Below are 23,593 nucleotides of genomic sequence, written 5' to 3'. Positions count from 1 at the left end.
ACAGTCTCTAACACTGAGCGTGTTTTAAAATTCCAGTTAGTTAAGTCTTTACTGAAAAGTAGTTAAATACCAAACCAGGAAAAAAAACAAAAAACAAAGTGAAGTCAGAGTGTTTGTCTCATGTTGATGATAAAGGCTAAGTATTCTTTATCAGACTCTGAGTGTATCCTACTTAGTTTTAACAAAGGAGCTGAAAGTTTTTATTCTTCTCCTCGACTAATTTTTAAATAATCGTAACACAGAAAAGTACAAAGTTTAGGATAAAGTCTTTCAAATAAAGAAGAAAGAGAACAGTGTCTTAGTCATACAAACTTGTCTTTTAATCAAAAGTAACTTGGTTGCATATCTGTATATTTTGTTGGAATGTCAGAAGTACTGCCATTTCAGACTAAGGAAAAGCATTTTAAAGCTATGCTTTGGTAAATAAGCCTACTTTTTCCTATTCTACGTGTAATGGTTATGAAGAACTCTTCATAAATCTTGTGCTGGTTTTGTAGATATCTTTTTCCTCAAAACTTTTTCCATAAAATTCTCACGTGCTGCATGGTTTCTCCATATTTCCTACTAACTGAAACGCTAAGACAACTGACCATTATAGGTATTCTTAGGAAACCCCATAAAAGTAAGACAGCTAAATAATAGGTAAGTTAGAACAGAAAAATAAGAATGTTAAGATTCCAGGAATACCCATTAAGACTACCCAGAATGGGAACATTGTGTAATATACTATATCCTTTCTGTTTTCAGTTGGATAGATTTGCCAGTATAAGAATTCCAGGAAGCAAAAAGGAAAGACCTCCTCTGCCACATATGAAGCAGTCCCACTCTACAGATTGGTCATCCACAACTACTGATGTGGAGGATTTTGTTCCAAAACCCCTGTCAGAAAGAGAAATCATAGCACTGTTTGAAAAAATGATGGTAAGTGTCTTGTACTGACTTTCTTCACTTAAAGAATAATATGGCTGATGGATGGAACCCTTCTTTTCCTGCATGCATTTTGATCTTTTACCTGAATTATTATTATTGTTGTTAGTTGTAATTATGTGTTTTCTAGAGTGTTTCTGGGGAGGATAAAACCTTTGAATTATTTTGGCAAAATTTTTGCCCCACAAATACTTAAGGTAGAAACTTGAGGTTTCTGATTATTAGAAGTGAGATTATACAACAGGTTTTGAGGAGGAACAAGAAAAGGGAATCCTGCTTGCTTTTAAGATGACTTGAAACATAAAAGAGGCTTTATACCTTTGAATGTCATGACACGGTTTTGTTCTGATCTAATGTTCTATGCCACTTTTTACACAAAAAAGACTTAGCATTCATGCTTTTAAAGCAGTGTTTGTCTGCTGTACAAAGCACACACAGTCACAGTTTACTTCCTTCTTCAGGTGCTATCATTGCTTTGCTACAAAAGAGTGGCTGTCACTTGCCAGAAAGATCATGTGGCATTGGTACCACCTCAATAGGTTGATTTTTTTCATCTTTAAGTTATTTTTTTTGACATTGATGATGATGGGATTTTGGCAATTGAAAAGTAAACATGGAATGGCCTTGAGAGAGGAGTGAATTCTGAAGAGCACAAGAGGATGTTAACAAGGAGAGTGATTCCTAGATTATTCCTTTCTATGCCTCAAGTAACAAGTAATTGTCCCTTGTGAAGCACAAAGCAGCTACCAGGGACTGGGATGTGGAGTAAATTAAATGTGCTGAGTGTGAAGTGCCTTTATGGAGGTTATAATTCCTAGTACTCAGCAATGTTTAGTTTTGAAGATGTATTTGTACTGCTGTGGAGAGTTATGACTGAGCGATCAGTGACTGCTTTTTTTTTTGTATGTTTTACTCTGTGTGCATGGCATTTCTGTTCTGCATTGATTTTGTGTGAGTTAAGTCTAGTGGTTGGCTACTGTTGCCTATCTAATTACTGAGGGAGATTTTGATGCGATTGGAGATTATATTCTATTCTTATATTTGTAGAAGTAGGATTTAGGATTTTCGTGGTTATGCTGACAAAGAGGAAGGTTGATTCACTGTGTTACCAACTTCTTGACTTTCTATTTGTTGCTCATACATGGTTTGTTTTTCTTGGTATACCTCTGTGTCCAACTATTTTGATTCTGTTAACAAATTCTACTATGAATGGTAGTTGCTCAAATGTTAAAAAATGGAAACTTTTTTTGTACAGTTACACTCAAAGTATGCCTCCTTGCACAGTCCTCTGCTATGCAAGCTGTATTTCTCCACCATCCTGCAGAGATTTCAGTGTAGGATAGTGTGTGATGTTGGGACTATGCCATAAAAAATAGAAACCTAAATTAAAAAAATAACATAATCCTAGGAAAAATCCTAGGAAAGTCACTGTTGCATATGTAGGTAAAGAGAAGTAGTTAAAACTATGGATCATGAAGCAATTTATACCTGTTTTATAACTTTTTTGCCAAGTCTGTGTTTAAGTAGTATGTTAAAGTATAAGATCCTGGATGATTTGAATGCCTACCTAGTTTGTTTGAGTAACAAAGTACTTGAAGTAGTGTTTCAAGGAAGCTATCGGTATTGTACATGTATTAGCCGTAACATGTAAAACAGATGCAATTCTTCAGATTATCCACATTTGAATGGACTGGGATAAAAGTAGTTTAGTCACAGTGGATTATGTAGCTAATTAGATATTATAGCCCCTGGTTTGCAGTTTTGATTAAATTAACTTTTTTTTTTTTTTTTGAATGTTGTAATCTGGCTTTTAGAGGTACTTTTGCCCAGAATAAAAATAGTCAATTGGTCAGTACTGAAGGGAGCAGCTTCTAAATTCTGGCATTTCACTGGATGAATTACTTCACCTTTTCAGTTTTCGTGGATGCACAGTGCTTTGTTTTCTCAAAACGTTATGCATTGGCATCCTCTGAAGTTTTGATGGCTGAAATTATGGAAAAGCTCAAATTTTGATGGTGAATTTATGGAAAAGTTTATACAAACACAGCATCGAATCATTAACTGTTTGGCTCCTTTCATTTCTGGTTAGTGCAATGAGGAAGATAACCATGTGAAATGACCGGCTCTTATTTTCCAAAGAAGTATCACTCACCCATAGAATAAATGACTTAAAAGGAAATAAAAGAATGGAGTTGAAATACTTTTTGAAAATGAAGCCACATCTGACGTGCCCTTTGTGCCATTGTATACTTCTAATCTGTAAAATTCAATTGCTTTAGTGATATTTCCTTTGTTAAAAGCAAAACCAAGAAATGACAAAAACAAGAAATGACTTACTGCACATATGGGCAGAATATTTCCTATAAATAAACTCTCTGTTACATCTTGGATTATGGAATATGTTTAGTGCTGTTAGGCTTCTTACTTTCCTTGCCTTCTTTTTTTCCTAATGTGATTAGACATTGGGTATTTTCTTCAAGAAAAACAAGCCTGTTGTTTTCTCTTGATTATTTAATAAGTTCAGGAGTTATTTTTCAGAAAACTTAAAAGAGCAAGTCTGAAAGAAATACAAGACTGCTTTAAACAGAAGAATGAACTTTGCAGTAGCTACAGGCAAATGCAAAAAGCTTTTCTTCTTTTCCCTTCCCCTTTATGTAGTATATATGTGGATTTCGATTTTATTATGAAAGAAAACCTTTGGCATATTGCAGGCAAGGCACTGAAGATGTGATAAGTTTTAGAAAATGTTGAAAAAGATCTAGCCATGTATTTTTGCGAAACTTAAAACTGAATACTTTGGTTTCAGTGTTCTTACACTTCTATTTATATGAGCTTTAAAAATGCAATTTAGGTATTAAATAAAATCCAGCTAACCTTATTAAACATACATGTAAAATATATTAACTTTTGGGGCCAGTATTGTTATAAAATTATATGCCTGTGGAAAGAAATCTTGAGGCACAGAATTCCAAAGACTGTTTTTTTTCCTGCAAGTTCTAATAAATAAAATCTGTTAATGCTAAGATGGACTTGATTTTAGTTGTTTCGAGTATGGCCTGTCATGTGCATATCATAAGGGATGTGCTGCCTGGTAGTAAGAGTTGTCATAAATATGTTGTTCTTCATTTTAATAGAAGGTAAAGAATTAATTTGTAACATTACATGAAATGAGAAATAGCTGTGATAGCCATGCTAACAAGGGAAAGGCTAGAGAGAACGCTAACATTGTTGCATTTTTGACAATCCAACTTGATTTTTTTCATAATTTTTAAGCTGAGGAGATATTGTAGATAAGGCATGAATATTTTAATGCAGTTGATGAGAATTTAAAAATGTATCTTTTCTTTAAGTATTTTGTCATAAACAAAAATTCTTTCAAAGCCTGTAAAGTAGAAACATCTTCCTTATCTGTTCTTATTTTAAATGCCTTTTAGAAGTCCCCAAAGCTTTATATCCAAAACTATACATTAATGTCTGAACTCACTGATGAATTGTAGTCCTGGCTAGTTATGTAATTAACTGCTAAAAGCTTAAAATGTAGGTTTCCAAATTACTATGTAAAGCAGGAGTTTTAACACAGGAATTCACATGCCCTTCCTTTGAGCAGGTGATTACTGAAGAAGATGACTTTGATTTTAATGTACTAAAGACACTAGTTTTTGTGGTTGATTATGTGCACTTTTTTGTCCTTTTAAAAAAAAAAAAAAAAGCTGCAGTGACTTTTGAAAGCTTTAGTACAGACAAGTAACTTTAAATATCTTTCACCTTTTTTTCCAAATGTTGTATACATAAAACTTATGTTCTACTTTGTTTTGTCCCAAGATATATGAAAGTGTCAAACATTGTCAAACATCATCCCAGTGATGTTTTTAATATATGCATACTTAAGCCTGATTACTTTTATTTTTATTGAATACTTGAATATTAGTGCAGAGGTTTTGGATGACTGACTTTCCAATCATACTGGTTTATTGATTTGTTTTGATCCAAGAAAAACTAGACAATGCAGTATTCCTTTTCAGGCTAATGCCTCCACCATTGGTTTACTAAGAGGCAATGTGCAGTACATAGGTACTATATTAGGCAGCTGTCACATTCTTTCATGGATTGTGTTTGTCAGGAGGACAAGCGCAGTGCTTAGCTATTTCTTCCAGATCCAGGTAAATAAGAAAATAAAAGATTTAAGAACATTTGAGTTATCCTCAAGGGAGTTCTTATACCACGTGAAATGGATAGGAAAGACAAAAAAAAGAAAAAAAAAAAAAAAACAACAGATGAACTGGTGAGATTTTCATAACTATGCAGGGAAGATGTGACTATCAAAGTGAAGAAGAAATATTCAGGCGTGTGTGTACTTTTGTACTGCTGGAATTTTGATCTGGGCATAAGCAAATAGTTTCTCTATGATTTGTTGATCAAGGAGATACAGTATTTTGGAAAACAGACCAGCAGTGGGGAAAGATGGAAGTACGTGTGGCCTTTCTTGCTGCTAAGATGTTTTGCATTAATTTTCAGATGTAGGAAGCAACGCTAATATGTAAACTAGTTGCCAAGGAGGCAAAAGACTATACTATTATAATTTTTTGAGTTAAAGAACTTTTTACAACATGCATCCTGTGCTTATTTGGTACTACAGGTAAAAGCAAAGATATTTATTAAATGCAGATTATACTGAAGTGAGGAATTTTTTTCTAGTCTTTCTGGAAAGGAAGTGGTAACATTTGTGGAGAAAAAAAAAAAAAGAGAGAATCTACATGAAATTGCCTTGTTTGTACTTTGAAGACGTTCAGCTTACAGGGTCCAGCATTTTCTGCAATATCTTCTCACAACTCAGATTTATACAAACTGCTAAATCTTTTTAGAAACATTTGATTCTATCCTATTCAATATGAAAACCGGGAAAAGACAGGCAAACTTAACTTTCAGTGGTCTTGAAAAATGTTGGTCTTTAGCTTGCTTTCCTAAAATTCTGAGGTAATGAATTTGATTGCTTTTTGTCTTAGATTTCTGACTAGGTGAGATGAACTTTGACATCGAGATTGTTACCCACTTACTTTGTAGCACTGTTCCTGCCAAAGATGGTGGGGTTTTGTCTCATGAGTCTCAGCTGAAAGTAACTGCAGTAATTCTTGCTAAGCTTGGTTGACTGTCATAATGCTGTATGTGCACGTACGTGTGTGTGTGTATAAATTGTTTCTAAATGCCCTTTTTACCTTCAGCTTGATAGGAAATGTCCATTCTCACAAATGTAGAACTGATTACAATGATCAGAGAATTCCGAGGCTACAACACTACAATTCCCTGTGTCAGTAATGTCACCGAAGAGCTGCTCAGTGGCTTTCAATACGGTTCTGCCTCTGTGCTTTTTGGCCCTGGGTTTTTATGCTGGCATGAAATGTGACAGTGGTTTTGATGTTTTTGTGATCAAATCATCAAGAATTTGGTCCTCACATATTTAAAAGGTGAATATTATTCTGTGAACCGCTTTTAGGGCAAAGCAGATTCCATTGGCCAGCATTAAGTATTTGGGAACTGAGGGGAAAAAAATACAGAATTGATACGTCTTTAGAAAGATCTTTTTAAAGAGACAGGTTTAAGTACATCTTTAGCAAGTGTTAAATGACTTTGTTCTGTAGTTCAGTGTGTATGAAACTGTAAGTGATTTTGAAGAAGAGGTTATGGTGGTAATGGTCATGATGCACTTTTTTATACTGGCACAGTTGCCTTTTTTTTTTTTTTAATCTGAGCTGCTGGGGAAGATAGATACACTTTTTGATGGCTTTAATAACATCTAACTTAGTTGTTTTTACAATGACTTTCAGTTGCTCAAGTTCATATTTCTGTGTCTTTTATTATTTTTAAGTCAGTCTTTTATAGTTAAACAACTGTATTGTTTGGTGCCATTTAAAGTTTCTTTTTTTTTCCTCTCCCATTCTAGGAAGATATGAATTTAAATGAAGACAAGAAAGTGCCATTGAGGGAGAAGGATTTTAATACCAAAAAAGAAATGGTGATGCAATATCTTAGCACTGCTTCAAAGTCTGTAAGTAAATTTTGCCCAAGTACATGAAACATGACTTAGTGTTTACATTATTTACTACTGGCGGGAAAAACCAAGCGTGTGTGTTACTTTCTTCCTACTAACTTGTTCCTCAGACAAAAACATTTTTAAAGGGTGTTATCTTGTAATTTTGCAAGCTGCAATGAAAGATAACTAGTGTAGAACCAAGCTGTCTGGAGGTTTTTTTTAAGATGAGCTACTAGTCCTTCTATAGCATAAAAATTCCTTCGTACCAGGAGATTATGAAGGTTAGCCTATTTTTCTTTTTCAGATGTTTCATGGGAAATCAAGAAACTTAGGCCAGTCTTACAACACTCTTGGTGTTTCTCAGCCCAAAACAACATGCTAAGTTTATATGTTGTTGATACCCCAAGACTCCACACTCATTGTAAGAGCTAAATTGTTTGGTCTAAAAAGTAAAATAATAGTAGATCTAGGTAGTAACATAATAATTCAGCCACCCAGTAAGTGGGAGGAGGTGTTTCTGTGAGGCACAGATTCAGCTGTGTGATATAGTAGAGCTTCAAGTGAATTCAGCTTAATGCTGGAGCTGCTGGGATGGGAAACTCCCATATTCCCACCACCCCCCTCGTAAACTCTGTTGTCAGCGTTCTCTTTCAGTCCTCAGCAGTATTGGACTCTCCAGGTACCTCCTCTGTCTGGAAAGAATAATGCGCTGCGTGCCCTGGGCACTCTGCAAACTTTCAGTGTACCTTGACTTGACGAAAGAGGTGTCAAACTTTTTCAGAAGAGCTGAAGTGCTGAATAGGCTCCTGAATATTACACATAACTAATCCCATCTCATGTCTTTCTTCCTATAAGTAACACCATAGTATTATCCTTTGGTGGTTCATATTTCTTAAACTTCAAGGAGATAGATGCCAAGCTATCTTATGTTGGGACAAAATTACTTATTTACAACCCCTCTACAGAGCTTTTACCAGGTTTCATTTGAAGCAGTTGTTATTACAAAGACTGTTAACATTAAGAACATCATTGACTTCAGCATCAGGCTTTCTCAGAAGTGAAGAACTCTTTTCCAGTATTCTCAAAACCTGGTTCTGTTGGTGATGCATGTAGAGATTATGCTGGGTTAGGCAAGGCTATGCTCAGGTGCTTATTTATGTATAGAAGACTGTGAGCTACCTCTACTTGTGCATGAGATGTCTAAAATGAATCCATCACTCCAGGACTCAGAAAGTTGTAAATAACCAGAATTCTATTGACATGCATAGTCCAGTGCTCATTCCTTTGACTCCACTTTGCTTAGAAACTTCTTAAACAGTTATCTGACTGTATGCTTCTCTATGTCAGTCTACAAGCATGCTGTGTTCATCAGTCTCTGTAACGTTTTAAGGGGCTCCTGGAGAAGAATTGTTAAGAATGAATGATCTCAGTGCATGAGGTACTCTGCCAATACATTTTTGTTTTCTTGTAAAGTACTGTGTTTAGATGAAGCCTTATTTCTTCCTTTAAAAATGTTATCACCTGAGAGATATATATCATACTGCTTAAACCATCAAGGCTTGAAAGCCTTGAATGAAATTTCTGTCTGCTATGGTGTCATGTCCCCTTAGAGGGGACAACAGTTGTGTTTACAGGCTGTATGTTCTCATCTACCAAATGTGGTGTAGTTCAGTCTGTTGTTGAGATTGTAGTCCCCACTGTATTTTCAGTCTTTTTGTAGTTGTTTGTATATACTACGATTACTTGAGGTCAGAAACAGTGTCACATTTTAAAGTACTATATAAACATGTGAAAAGATGTTCCAGCCCAGAAAAGTTTAAAAAACAATTTCCATGTTATGGTGTTAATACTCAAGTGGAAATAAAAGCAGCATAATGTTAACCCGCCTTAAGTTTGACTGCTCTGTATGTTAAACACACGCAGACTGGGTTTTTAAAGTGAGTTTTCTTCACAAGATTTCATTTTTATTGTGCAGCTTACTCCCTTGTAATGTTGTAACTGAATTAATTAATGCTGACTTCATACTGCATCTGCTCACAGACCAGTTGTTCTTCAGTTGAGCAATTAAATTTCTAGAGGCACTGATGCCTCAAGATATTTCCTGTTTCTCAGTTAACTTGAGCATTTTGAACTTAAGCAGCTTTTCCCATGCAGAAATATAGCTAATATAATCAGTTGCACAATTGGTACCAGCTACAGTTCTCATTTTACTTGAGCAGCGGCAGATGTGTCATATTCTTATTATGTTGCAGAGCTGTGGCGTAACTGAATGATAAGTGGTGCTTGGTACTGTGGATACATTGCACACGCACTCGCACGGTTACCGGCATCTTTTGCAGAGGGTAATGTTCAGGTGGAGTAGTGAATCTGAAATAGGACGGCTGGGTGTCGATGCGAGTCTCTTGCTTGTGATGGTGTCTTTGGACAGGTCAGATGAGACTCCCTGAATTGTTGTTCTAGTGATTATTTTTTTGTAGTCTGGCTGGGCCTTTTTTCCCCATGAACTCTTCACATGTTGTTCTTACTTCCAAATTACTTCCAAAACATTTTCTAATTATCTTAACTTTGTGTCCTGTCCATATGACTGTCCTATATGACCATTTTGGCATCAAAAGAAAGCCATTTTACTGCTTATTTATAAAAGTCTTAGCTATATCCACCTTGGTCAATTTTACAGCAAGAAGTGCTGGGGGATGTCACTGGAAATGACAGATTCACCACCCAGGTTGTTAATCCATATGCTTAGGCATACAAGCAGTGCCTATCAATTAGTCTATGCACAGCAGGAGCTGCCAGGAGAATTTCTGGTACTTTTTGAAATTCCCACCTGGAGAGCTACTGCAACATTTAGTCAAATACTTTGTTGTGATGGCTGCTAGGAGTGCAGTTGGCCATCTTGTCTGTAGTCAGTCCGTTATCTCATCTTTGCAGAGACTAGCTGGGGAGATCCAGGGAACTGTATGTGTTACATATGCACACTAGCATAGCCCCGACCCACTGTTACACCACAGATGTGACTTAAATTTCCCCCTTATATCACAGCTATATCTGAAATTCCACAGACTGTGCCTCAGGGATATACACTGTCTGTTCTTAAAATGGTTGGGCATGTATTATAACAGGATGTGCTCTGTATACAAGCTGTTGAATAATCAGACAGCAACCCTTGTCAGTGATACCCCTTAGGCAGTTAATTTGTAGTGTTTTATGCAACTTATGGTGTAATTGGTTTTACCTTTCATGTTTTATTAAGTCTGTTATTCAGCTCTTACTGGTATAATTTTTTTTGAGATCTTCTACATTTGGCTTCAAGATTTTCTCCAGTTACTTCTTCCTTCCACTTTAAATACAGCTGTGTCGAAGCTATAAGGGACCTGGGCTTTCTTGCCTGACAGAAAGAAGTTATTACGCCATCTTGGTGAGGAGCGTGATTTTGGAAGCATTCTAGTTTATGGAATAAATTTGCCAACTAGGTGGCTTTTTACGGTGTTTAGTTTCTGGCATTACTAATGTGTACTGATAACTCTTGGACCCAGAGAGTATCTGAAAGGGGTTCAAGTAAATTCCCTTTCTTTAGCACCTTTTTAACCTGAATATTATGTAGCTATGAACTAACCACAGAACATGAAAGAAAATTTAAAACACTTAGTGTTTTTGTTTGTGGGAACATTTTTTTACTGTGGATTATTCTTGTCTGGGTTCCCTTGATTCCTGATTCTAACGCTCCCCAGTCATCTCATGTACTTTTTGGTGGTGTACATTTATTGGAATTGACGCTCATGTTTGAGCAGTTATGGATCTCTGTCAATTCAGAGCCATGTTTGGAAAGACATTCCATTTATTATGTATGGTATACCAAAATAAAATGACTTCTTATTTTTCCTCGAGATTCCATACCGTGCTCTTTTTCTTTTTCTTTTTTTTTTTTTTTGTCATTGGGAATATCCATTTTTATAAGTCTGAGGAAATATAATTGGAGCAGAGAAGTAGTATAACCTCCAGTGTTCCGTTATCACAGAATAGAATGATGATAGAATGATGAAGAGACCTCTAGAGTTTGTCTTGTCCAACTCCTTGTGTAGTTCATAGTGAGGCTGCACCTCGAGTACTGTGTTCAGTTTTGGGCCCCTCGCTACAAGAAGGACATTGAGGTGCTTGAGCGGGTGCAGAGAAGGGCGACGAAGCTGGTGAGGGGCCTGGAGAACAAGTCCTACGAGGAGCGGCTGAGGGAGCTGGGCTTGTTCAGTCTGGAGAAGAGGAGGCTCAGGGGCGACCTTATCGCTCTCTATGGGTACCTCAAGGGAGGCTGTAGCGAGGTGGGGGTTGGCCTGTTCTCCCACATGCCTGGTGACAGGACGAGGGGGAATGGGCTAAAGTTGCGCCAGGGGAGTTTTAGGTTAGATGTTAGGAAGAACTTCTTTACTGAAAGGGTTGTTAGGCATTGGAACAGGCTGCCCAGGGAAGTGGTGGAGTCACCATCCCTGGAAGTCTTCAAAAGGCGTTTAGATGTAGAGCTTAGGGATATGGTTTAGTGGGGACTGTTAGCGTTAGGTCAGAGGTAGGACTCGATGATCTTGAGGTCTCTTCCAACCTAGAAATTCTGTGATTCTGTGATTCATTTTTTACTATTTCTAAGAGTGGAGACTACAGTTTGCCAGGGCAACCTATTCAGTGCTTGACCACCCTCACAGGATATTTAAAAAAAAAAAAAAAAAGAAAGAAAGAAAAACAAGAAAAAGTGATCTTTATGTTTTTACAGTTTTCTGTGTTCGAGTTTGTGCCTTCTGTCCTTTAACTGGTCACCCTTGGCGAGTTTCCTGCTTTACTCCCTCTGGTCAAATACATCATAATATTCATACTTATTCATAATATTACCCATAGCCTTCTCTTTTGAGGACTAAACAATTCTAGCTGTCTCAGCCTCTTCTCATACTTAAGAAGATCCTGTCCCTTCATGACCCTTTGCTGGAGTCACTCCAGTATGTTCCAGTAAGTCTTGTACTGAGGGCCCCAGAACTGGATGCAGCATTCCAGATGTGTCTCACCAATGCTGAGCAGGGGGAAAGGATGAGCATCACTCATCCTTCTAGATCAGAAGGATGTCTTCCCCTGTGGTCAGCTAGTTTTCCACCAGGACCTCCTGCGCACTGTTATTCCCCAGGTATGTTTCCTGCTGTGGAACTCCATGAGATCCCTCTCTGCCTGTTTCTCCTGCCTGTTGAGATCTTTCTGACTGTCAGCACAGCAGTACATCTGTCTGGTCTGTAAACTAGTCTTCCCAGTTTTTGATTTCACCTCTTCCAGAAACTTTTTCATGATGTTTTGCTTCCGAGAGCAGGAAATGATAGCTTTCAGCACTTCTTGAGGATCTACCAAAATAAGAAACTATCTTCTATACAAGGCTCTGTATAACATAATGAGACTATCTCACCTTTTATGGTGGATAATTTCAAGTTATTATTGCACTGCAAGTCCAGTTCTCTTCATTTTCTGATTTAAGCCAAGTCAGGCTTATAACATAATCAAGTATTATCAAGTAACTGTCTTTAATGCCATATCACAGAATAGTGAGTATTTCACACAGAAATGTTATTCTGCTCCCAGAAAAGGGAGTCTTTCCAGCATATCAAAATGGATCTACCCAAATATAGGTTGTGTACTGTTTTTTATTTGTTGTTGATGGCTTTTGTTTTTGAATTTAGTTATTTTTTTCTAAGAACTGTATCTATCCTTATGTCATAGGTAGGAATTATGTGGAGTAAACTTGTTTTCCAGTGTCTACAAATTTTGTCTTTGCTGCTAATTTAGAAAAAAAAGGCGAGGGGAGAGGAGAGAATGCCTTAAGAATAGGGTCAGTGTCTCTTAGATTTGCAGTTTTAATTGCAAATTGTAGGACTTCATTGGTTCAGTATTACTGTTGTTTTCTTTGAAACGTTGGATGTTCTGTATCCTCCAGACAAGTCATTAATATCTTGAACTTGCTTTTAAGCAACATTTGACATCACAAATGCAATGATGAATCAGTCAGTCTTTCAACCTGTATTGCTTAGATTAGATACAATGTAATATCCTGAAGGCTCTTCTGGTGCTCTAGTTCTTCAATCTGTATTCTTATATGGATGCAGCGACCTGTCTGGACACTTGCCCTGTGATCAACTCGGAATCTTTTTTTCTTCTGCTGAGAATTGCAAATTAAGATGTTTGTAATGCATAAACAGAATCCATGCATTAAAAAACTGTATTTCACCACGTATGCATGATGCATACATTTGTTGCCTGCTGCTTTTGACTACTGGTCATAAACTTGATCATAAATCAGCAAAAATGTAGTCAGCATTCAGCATACATAGTAGATGGACAACAAATACTGATTTAAGGATAAAATATTTTTCCTATTATTTTAAGAAGTGAAACCAAAGGTTAGCTATTAGTAATCTATTCAAGTGTACCAAATAAAAAATGAATGCATTTTCTGTGTTTCAGGGAAGTCTCAAGAACCGTCGGAAGATTTCACCCCAAGAGTTTATGCAGGAATTAAAATCTGGGTCAACAGATGAAAGACTAGTCACTTGCTTAGAATCACTTCGTGTGTCCTTGACTAGTAATCCTGTCAGGTAATACAGAATTTGAACATCATTAACAAATTTTGCAAAGATTGATCACGTTTTTATTTCCTCATGGATTAAAATTAATGGCTCTGTAGGTGGCATGTTTCAGGGTTTTCCATTTAATGAATGTATATGTATTAATGAATGATTATACCTTTTTTCTTTTTCTGCATTGATTATGCATCTTCTGCAGGTCTGTTTTTAAGCAGATGTCACTGATCTGTACAAAGTAATTCTAAGAGAATGTGAAACAAGTACAGCTCAGAGCAGATCACTGTTTTCTTGTGCTAAATAGTAAAAAGTTTTCTTTATTTTTCTTTTTGTAATGTTCTCAGTTCTTTAATATTGTAATATACTTTGTCAGGGTGATCAATAATGAGAGATAGGCACCTTTGTGTATTTTTTTTTAGCCAGAAAACATAGTTTCATACATACATTTACACACACACACACGCACTTTATATATATATATATATATATACATATAATAGATGTATAATATACACGCACATTTATACTATTTTATTCTATTCTTTTATACTCTATATTTTACTCAATTTTACTCGAATTTATAGCTTTTTGCTGTAGATCATCTATTTAAGCCACTGTTTGAACACATGATTTTGTGAAGTGTTTTTGGTTTAGTGTAAAATAATACAAATGAACTGCTGGGGATGCTTATGTAGGTATGTGATTAAGAGGATTCAACAATTTTCTTCTTTCTGCAGCTTGCTGGGCAGAGTTGTTGATGTGTTGTCCTTTGTATGGGCACTTGCTTCTTTCCTTCTATTCATCTGTTTTTGGATTGGGTTGTCTTATTTAGAACATATAATGGTCCACATGGAAAAAATATGCTTTGAATCAACCTGAGTGCTTCTGACAGATGGTCTTACAGTAGATACTGCACTTCTTCCATGAATGTGAAACTACTTTTTGATATAGTATTTCATTCCTTTCTTTATTTCAAAACAAACAACAGCTTAGGGCATCTCGTAATTACACGTGTTGATTTAACAAAGAAAACTTGAGCTGTTGACTGCAGAAGTCATGTGTCTGGAATAGAAATGCAAATCATAAGACATGCTCGTAAGTTTAGAGCAGTCTTTTCTCTCTGTTCTTGATACGACTGGATCATTTCATTTTTTTTGATTGTCATCCCCTTTGCTGCCCTTTTCTCACACACCAAGAGAAAAGTTAATCCTCCTATATGAAAGAACATACAATGCTTGTATTGGAGTAGAACTCATTAGGAATTTACTGGATATATGGCCTAAGCATAGGTCTGAATTGGAAGGAGATTGACAGCGGCTTGTAAAAACAGCAGTAGACATCAATATTGCAAAAAAAAAATGTACACTGCTTGTCCATAAACACATTTTAGTCTACAAATCAAATAAAGGATCCCAACCATAACAACATACGGGTTCTAAAACAGTCTGCTGATGTATTGACTGGTGGCAAAAAAGACTGTTAAGATAGACCTCACTAGGCTTAAACAGAGCATTTTAAATAGTCTCAGGAAAAAACAAACAAACAAAACCCAACAAACAAACAAACAAACAAGCTGTTCATTAGGACTCCCTTAAAAAAACAGCAGAAATGTAATGGCAGTGCAGTGTTCTCCATAATAAACACTTGCAGGCTCAACATTTTTAAAGCACATGCCCGCATCTTTCTAATGAGTAACGTTAGAACATAATGAGTAACCCCATGAACGTTTATGTTAATTGGGTGCAGATATTCACATTTCTGGGCTGTAATCTTTTTGACAATATAGACTAAAAAAAAAAACAACACAAAACTTCTTCCAAATATTTTAATCAGTTTAACTATTCTTGACATTCCAGTTGATAATGAAAGATGAGGCTCCACAACATTGTTTTCAATTAATTGGTTTTGGAAAGCATATTTTTAGCTCACAGAGAAAATCAGAGTCAAATGGTGTTGTTGAATAGTTTGATCCTGGTACTTTGAAAAAAAAATAAATTTAAATCTATGGCTTAGTGCAAAAAATAGTATTTGTTTCCCATCACTAAAAAAAGAAAGCCTCAAGAGCGAAATGTATCCACCGATCTTGATCACTGTTCTTCAGGTAAATAAATAGGATGTTATTACCTCACAGGTCCCAACACAGTTGGTAAAAAGTAATTTGGAGATTTACCACAGCTAAATAGTATTACAAATAACATCGTAGTGCAGCTAACAAGTTATCTACGATTGTTGCTTTTCCTTTTGAATAATAGTTGCAACAAATTTGGATATTTTCATTAAGAGAACTTTTCTTAAAATAATTTGAGAATGGGACACTGATAGCTTGGTATTTTGTCAGACTGACAAAAAGCTGTGTTGGCTGTGGATATTGCAAGTAATCTTTGTTCTGCTGTTGTGGAAGCAGAGGAAAGGACAATAATAATGCAGCAGTATTTTATGCACTAAATCATTCTCAGCGCTCTCAACTGCTGGACATATGACAAAGTGGCTGCTCACAATTCTAATAAAAAATATGCTCAGAAATATCTAGGAGGATCATCTTTAAATCAGATATAGCCAGTTATACTCAAAATACTTGATGGTTGTTTGCCTTCAAGTGTGTTTAGAACAGAACACCAATCTGGGAAGGAGAAAACCTATTTTCGTATATATTTAGGTTTATACAAAGAACGTATAAAATCATCTCATCTGGTTCTATCTATAATTTTAAGACCATTACAATTCCATGTCCAGCAGATGCAAAGCACATTTTAATCCATTCCTGTGATGGGATTGGAAGTACTTGGTATTTCAAAAGAGCTGCTGCATCTACCTTGTGCTACTTCCAACAGAATGGCTTGTTATTTGTTAGTGCTAAGATCCCACCATTATAGAAGTATTTCATTATTCTGCTTAAAATGATATTATAATAATCAATTACTACAATAATACTTAAATTTTAATCAATAATAAATATTTTGTTACAGTGTCTGTGAATAGACAAAACAAACAAAAAAACAATGGAGAGGCTATACTGCAAGTGAAGTGAACATGATAATTTTTTGACTAATTCTGATCAACCTCTTTACGATGCTGAACTTCTGACATTGCACATGGGTTGCTCCCTTTTTACATTTTTTTTTTTAGTGCATGACAAGGGATTTCCTTAGCTTAAAATGTTTAAAAGTAATAATGTAAAGAATTCAGAGAAACTATTGTTACAACACCCCCAACAGAATATGTGTTTTGATGATGAGGATGGTGAAAAGTATTGCATCTGTGTCATGCTAGCTATATATGCTCCAGATAGAGATGGTTTTCTAACCAGTTAGTAGTTAAAAGTAGTATGGTAATTTAAAAGTGGAAACAAAAAGAGTATGCAAGAGAGATCCATTATGAAATAACTTTGTCTTGTTGGCCAAAGACAGTAATAAGAGATCCAAGGACTTGCCATATGGCAGTAGTATGGAAAGTTGACAAAATGTGTCAGGAGGTATTTCCTGCCAATTATGGAAAGAGATGAGTCTTCAAGTATCACCTTCCCTTAAATGACAATGAAGTGCAAAGAGCAGAATATGCCTGCTGCTATGACTATAAATGATAGTGTTGTCCATGAAACGTAAGGTTAGGTAATTGATCAAACATTATTGCTTCAGCAAGATCAACAGCTACTGTCAAAGGGATGGCTGCACTACTGCTGTCAGCCACTGAGGAGAAGGACTTTGTAGATGCTCTGCCTACAGAGAAGAGAGGATTTGACCAATAGTAAACAGGACTGTGAAGCAGTTGTCATGTGTAGAAACAACTTGCCCAGGTTTAACCCCACCAAAGATAGATATAGCAAGAGCTGATTACCTGTTGTTGTGTTCTCTTGGAAGTATTCATATAAATTAATATCTCAGGCAGCCATTTCTGCAATTCCTTTAGGTATTTACTTCCTTCTCTGACTTTTCTGGTTATATTAGAGTATAACCAGAGGTTATACTTTTCTGGGAGGTGCTAGAACACTGAGTCGCAGAAATTGTTGTTTTTCTTCTCTTCTTTTGCAAGATCTTTAATAATTACAATTCTCTACCAAAGAAAGTATAACTGTTCATTTTAAAGTAAAATTAAAAATTTTAATGGATACTGTCATTTTTATTTTTTTAATGTAATTGGGTCAATGAGTGAACGCAATGTATCTTGATCCTCAATTCAGTAGAGTTGATCTTAAAATGATCCAGTTATACTGCTTTTGTTTATTCTGAAAATTTTCTTTTATTGTAAATAGTCTTTGAAGTATCAATCATTATAATGTCTGTCTTTCCATGTAGCTGGGTTGAAAACTTTGGCCGAGAAGGTCTGGGGCTGCTCTTGGACGTTTTGGAAAGGCTGGTTGAGACAAAACAGTAAGGATGTCTTTCTATAAAATTATCAGCTTTTCTTAATACATAATCAGCATTTAATTACAATATATTTTTTTAATTTATTCAGCCAAGACAAAATTGTGAAGAGGAGTCAGCATAAGGTTATACAATGTTTGAGAGCCTTCATGAACAATAAGGTATGGGATTTACATTAATCTGGAAATTTGAATTACTGCTGTTCAATCAGATGATGTAAATTATCAAAATACATAAGCGTGTGGAGTTTGGAGAAGCAATGTATTTGTCAGCAGTGGCTTGAAGATCATTCTGCTACTTCTCGACAGAAATATACTCTGAGAATAGTGTAAATTTATGATGCTGATGTTTGTTCTTGTTACAGAATGAGTGACCTGTTTTGCACCTTTTCCTCATTTATTTTTTTAATTATTTGAATGGTTTAAATGTCATTTGAAATACTTACTTGAGGGAACTGTTACATTTTGCTTGGTATTCAGTATTGTCACTTGGTTTCCCTCCAACTCTTCTTACAACCATTTTTCTGTTGTTTAGTATGGATTGGAAAGAATTCTGGGAGAAGAGAGGAGCCTTTTGTTGCTGATCAAAGCAATTGATCCCAAGCAAACTAGTATGATGACTGATATAGTTAAACTCCTTTCTGCAATGTGCATTGTTGGAGAAGAAAGCATGTAAGTACTGTGTTTAGCCAGAAATAGTAAAGTGATTTTAGGATATCCAAAATTATAATTGCACCTAAATGAAATGCTGAATTTTTCAACTTATGTTTGAAAGTAATATCTGTACTATGCTGTCATTGTTGAAAATACCTTTTTCTGTAATTTTTGTTATGGTCATATCAATAAGACTTTTCTTTTTGTCATGTGAAGGAACTGGTTCGATGGAAAGTAGTTATGCAGCCATTTTTTTCTGTAAGATTTTTAGCATTACTTTTCAGGTATCTTAACCAATGTAATCCAGTAAGTCATTCTTCACTTACAAAAGTCTCCAAAGGAAACAAAAAATGCTTAAAACTCCTACATTTGTACTTGAGATACTGAAACAGGTGAATTTTTTGGCAGCATGAGTCTTCAGATAACAAATGAAGAAGAAGGTTATATAACCTCTTCTAAGTGAAATGCTTTTATTTTCTTACAGCCTTGAAAAGATTTTGGAAGCTATAACAGCAGCAGCAGAGGAAAAGAATGTTGATAGATTCTCTCCTATTGTGGAAGGACTTCAGGATAACTCAGTTCAGCTGCAAGTAAGAAATCTTTTTTGCACAAATAGTCTTTGCAACAAGCAAAAATAAATTTACATATTTTCCTGTTTTGGGGCGGGGAGGGGGGAGAAGGAGGAGAGAGATGGTTTCAAATGAGGGTCAAATTTTGTAGTTTTTAAAAATATAATCTTTTAAAATGCATCATAGAAAGATTCAGTTTTGAGATATGTTGGGGTGTTGCAGGTTAATTTGACTTATATTTACTCAAATCTTACAGACTTTAGGAAGTAAACATACTGTCTTTTAAAATAAAGCATGAGTCATGCATTCAAATGCAAAAATATCTCACTTCTGTTGATATCAGCTAAAACTCATATAAATATTAAAAATAAAAAAAGCAAGAAGAGGAGGAAAAAGCAAAAAAGGAGGAAGAGGAGAGGGAGCTTAAAGCCCCAGTTTTAGTAGGGCTGCAGAAGGAAATTATAGACTGTAAAACAAGCTTCCTTCCAATATTTCAAGGCTCTTGAGTCTGCATTTACCAGACTGAACACTGGGTTCATGTAGTTTTCGGTCTCTACATTTGGTATTTTTGCAAGTATCTTTGCAGTTCTTCAATATTAATTTTACATATATGATCTTATATATTTTTATTTTCCTCTGGAATCTGTTTCATCTAAATTTCAAGGTGAATGATGTTCAGTTAATAAGTTCCTATTGAGTATGATTTTTGTTCCATGTTTTAGCGTCCTGGAGATAGTAGGCAGTAGGTATTTGGGCCAGGAGTGCAACTGCAAGCTTGGGCATGTCAGTTTCAGGGCAACATAACATTTGTCTCGATGCACCTGTTCTTTTTTTTTTTTTTTCTTGACTTGCTTGTGAACTTTGATATTGGGTTGAGATAAAAGTAAAAAAATACCTCGTATTTGATCAACCTGAAAAAAATGAAAAATTTATCATTTTCTATTACTTTTATTGGCATTGTGTTAGTGTAATGAATATGGAAGAAATTAATATATAATAGTATGTACTAAGAAAATTTTAATCAGAAATATAATCAGTAAAATAATTAAAAAAACACAAAACCAACAACACATCAACAACACAGAAATTAGTTTTAATGTTGAATACTGGTAGTTCAGTTTCTCTTTTTATTAATTGAGCATCTTCTTTTTTTGACATGAATGTTAAAAGTTTTAAAAGTTTTAAAATACTTTGATCTAGTGGGGAGAAATGCTTTAGATCATGGAAAATGATATCTTCCTGTTGCAAGGGATTATATCTAACTTCAGAAAATGTAAGAGTCTGTATTTTCTACACAGCATATAACGGTTTGAGAATTTCCAGAAGGTGGATCACACCACTAACATGAGATGCCTAAAATTTAATAGCGTACAGTATTTCTCTGACCATTCTTTGAGCTTTGTAGGGATTCAGTCATGAAATAACAGCATTTTGTTTTGAGTGCTAGGTTTCCAAATGTGATTCCTGCTTTGCAGAGTTGCATACGTTCATGTGTGTAGATTTAATAAGGAAGAAAAGAGCTATGACTCACTTTTCTATATCGTTCAAAAAGGGCATGAAAACTACCTTACAAGCAGCGCCTTAATTTACCTGCTGCTTCAAATAAATTAATTCTACGTACTTCACACTTTACCCTAGTCTCCACTTCTACATTTTTAAAAATTAAATAAATGTATAAAGGCCTTTATAAACCTTGCAGTATAAACTAAAGATGAGCTGATAGTTGCCATTTTAGATGAACATTTTTGAATAGGTTTCAGAAATTGCAGTCTTTGGTTAGCAGCCCCTTTGAGAAACAGTAATAGCTGCTATCTCTAAGTAGTTAGATCTTTTTTATAAATATTATTGCATTCGTACTTATTTAGAATCATAGAATACCCTGAGTTGGAAGGGACCCACAAGGATTGTTAAGTCCTACTCCTGGGTCCCCAAGGGACTTTTTCCTGAGATGCTTACCATTTGTAAGATACTGCTGATGAGATAATTGGTGCAGAAAATTTAAACTGATTTGCTAACTGTGTAGTAATGCTTATTTTTCTAGGATTGCCCTTCACATGCTAAACAAGTACTTTACTATACTAGTTATATACAGGTTATATACAAGTACTATAACTATACTAGTTATAGCTTCTTATGCTTGTGCTGTACCTCCATTTGCTGTGAGAAACTGAGAATTTACTCTAAATGTTATACTTGCAATACTTATGCTAAATACATTAATCTGGATTTACTGGAGTGTTACTCTAAGGTTCCTAAAAATAATTAAGATTTCACTGTTACATTCACTTTACCTTTTGTGGACATGAAAATTTCTGATGAAAGTTCACATTTTATTTAAACTTGCATTTGAACACTAATTCTAAAAAGCTTTTTTTCTTTTTCGGACTTTACAAGTGGTGGCTAGATTTGTTGTTGTTGCTTAAGACCAGAAAAATCAAGGCTCCTTGTGTCTCATGTGAACCAGTTGTAAACTTTTTTTAACAATGACATTGACCTGGTGGTTAATTTGACAGTGTTTTAATGAGACAGAAGTTTACAGTTGTCAGTTACTTGGCATACTTGCCTTGATTATCTACGTGATATATGTAGTCTGCTTTGTGGCAGTTCAGTTTGACACTAACAACTGACCTTTTCAATTTTGAATTGACTAGCATTTCTGTTACTTGAAGGCTGAATATATAAGAAGCCTTAGTATGATAATTTTTGCATTTTAGTGAAAGCTCTCTGTATTTACTTTTTTATTTGCTGAAAGCAAAGGCTGTTCTAATTCTGAACTTCTGTAAAGATCATCCAAAATTATGGAAAGAGTACTTAAATATTTTTGGTTCAAGGCAAGATTGGTGATCCTAGTTTGAGAATATTGCTATAGCCAAGAATAATACTGAATTTATGGTTTTGTTAAAGTAAAGGTAGTTTAATATCTTATGCCTGTGCTCAAGAAAATGCATCCAAGGCAACCTGGTACCTTATGTACTTGTGGCAGCAACTGAAGAAGTCTAAATACTTTAGTTGTTGAAGTTATGGAGGCAGGAAATACTGTTCTTCTGTCACAACCCATTTTGATGTATTTAAGACCACAACAGCAACCAAAAAGCAATAGAGTTGCCCAGTTCTTCCTCAATCTTCTTGTAGAATCAGATGAATGCTTCCACTCTCTAATCATCATCTTCCATCACTGTTCCTTGGGCAGGCAGTTTAACTAATGGAAGAAAGCTGTTCTTTTCCTCTTCAGTTCTAGTGGCAGATGTGATCTTATTATTTCTCAGTTAGAACAGAGAAGAGGTACAAAGTGCAAGAAGTACAACAAAGTTGCTATTCTTCCTTTTCCAATTAAGTTCCTGAAAAATGAGTGTTGCTTATTCCTGTGGAAACCTGCAGATGCTTTATGCCTATCCTAAAAGAAGCATTTTCACATCAAAGTTCTCATGAGTAACATTACTCTCAGTATTTATAGGTTGTCAGATAATAACATTTCATTTTTCTTTTTCATCTAATGTAAGAATGTGGGATCATATGGTCTGTGGTATTTTAGTTAGCTGAATCACTTGCTGATTCTTGGACATTCAGTGCTAATGAGATACTTTCCGTAACTGAGTATCTAATATGAGCAAAGCTTACTTTGTCTAAATGCAAAAACTGATAATATTTGTTTAAGATTCATGTAAATGTGCAAAGGTACAATTGTACAGACAATACATCTCAAAGTCACTGCTAAAAACATTTTCTCATTACAAAGGGGAAATAATTGATGAACATCAATAGGGTCTATAACAAACCAAGTCTATATCTGGTTTAATATCGGCAAATAAAATTTAACTAAACCTTCATTATCAGTAGTCTTTTCTACAACTTGCAGTAAGAGTGAGAAAAGTGAAGTAGGAAATGTTGGTGCAGTTTTCTTATTCTGAAGATGTGACATAAGACGATACTTAGTCATCTATTTAGAAATGATAATCTTGTCTATGTGAGGAAAAGCTTCTCTGAGCTACCGAGATATGGCTAGCATTTTCCACTAGAAAATCACCAGGTATATTCTGCTTTGTGTTCAGCTGGTAAGAACAGAAGTTTGATCTACTGGCTGTATAATCCTCAGAAAATGCATTCTGTAACTTGATAGACATCACTGTTTAGAATCAGAGGAAAATCAGGATTAAAATTTCAAGTTGTAACTTCTCACTTAGCAGAATGTATCTTATCTCATTGGTCTACTTTCTCATATAGAAAAACATTCAAAGTTTTGCCATTCCAGGTGAACTCTATCATCATCCATGCAAAGTTCTTCCCTACCAAAAATATTGTCTGTCTACCTATCTTCCTATCAGTGTATGTTCATCTTGTAGATAAACATACAAAGCCAAGTATTGTACCTGCCCACCATGTGACAGCAGGGAATTTAAAACATTCCAGATGGAATATACTTTCAAACCTGAAAATCCCTTGAAAATTAACATGGTAG

The 23,593-nt window shown here is 35.3% G+C and overlaps 1 protein-coding gene across 1 annotated transcript in view; it reads left to right on the top strand.

Moving 5' to 3' along the window:
- The window catches only part of DIAPH3 (diaphanous related formin 3), a 236,270-nt gene that overhangs the window by 20,387 nt on the left and 192,290 nt on the right, over nucleotides 1–23,593 (top strand). Inside the window, exons 3-9 of the mRNA XM_084520348.1 lie at nucleotides 748–921; nucleotides 6,866–6,970; nucleotides 13,439–13,569; nucleotides 17,847–17,921; nucleotides 18,007–18,076; nucleotides 18,450–18,586; nucleotides 19,053–19,158. Coding sequence (XP_084376474.1) covers nucleotides 748–921; nucleotides 6,866–6,970; nucleotides 13,439–13,569; nucleotides 17,847–17,921; nucleotides 18,007–18,076; nucleotides 18,450–18,586; nucleotides 19,053–19,158 — 798 coding nt within the window. The remainder of the gene's footprint in view (nucleotides 1–747; nucleotides 922–6,865; nucleotides 6,971–13,438; nucleotides 13,570–17,846; nucleotides 17,922–18,006; nucleotides 18,077–18,449; nucleotides 18,587–19,052; nucleotides 19,159–23,593) is intronic.

This window comes from Aythya ferina, assembly GCF_964211825.1.
Source record: "Aythya ferina genome assembly, chromosome: 1".
Lineage (NCBI taxonomy): Eukaryota > Metazoa > Chordata > Aves > Anseriformes > Anatidae > Aythya > Aythya ferina.
Note: the sequence above shows the minus strand (reverse complement) of the source record. Positions and strands in the feature narration are given on the sequence as shown.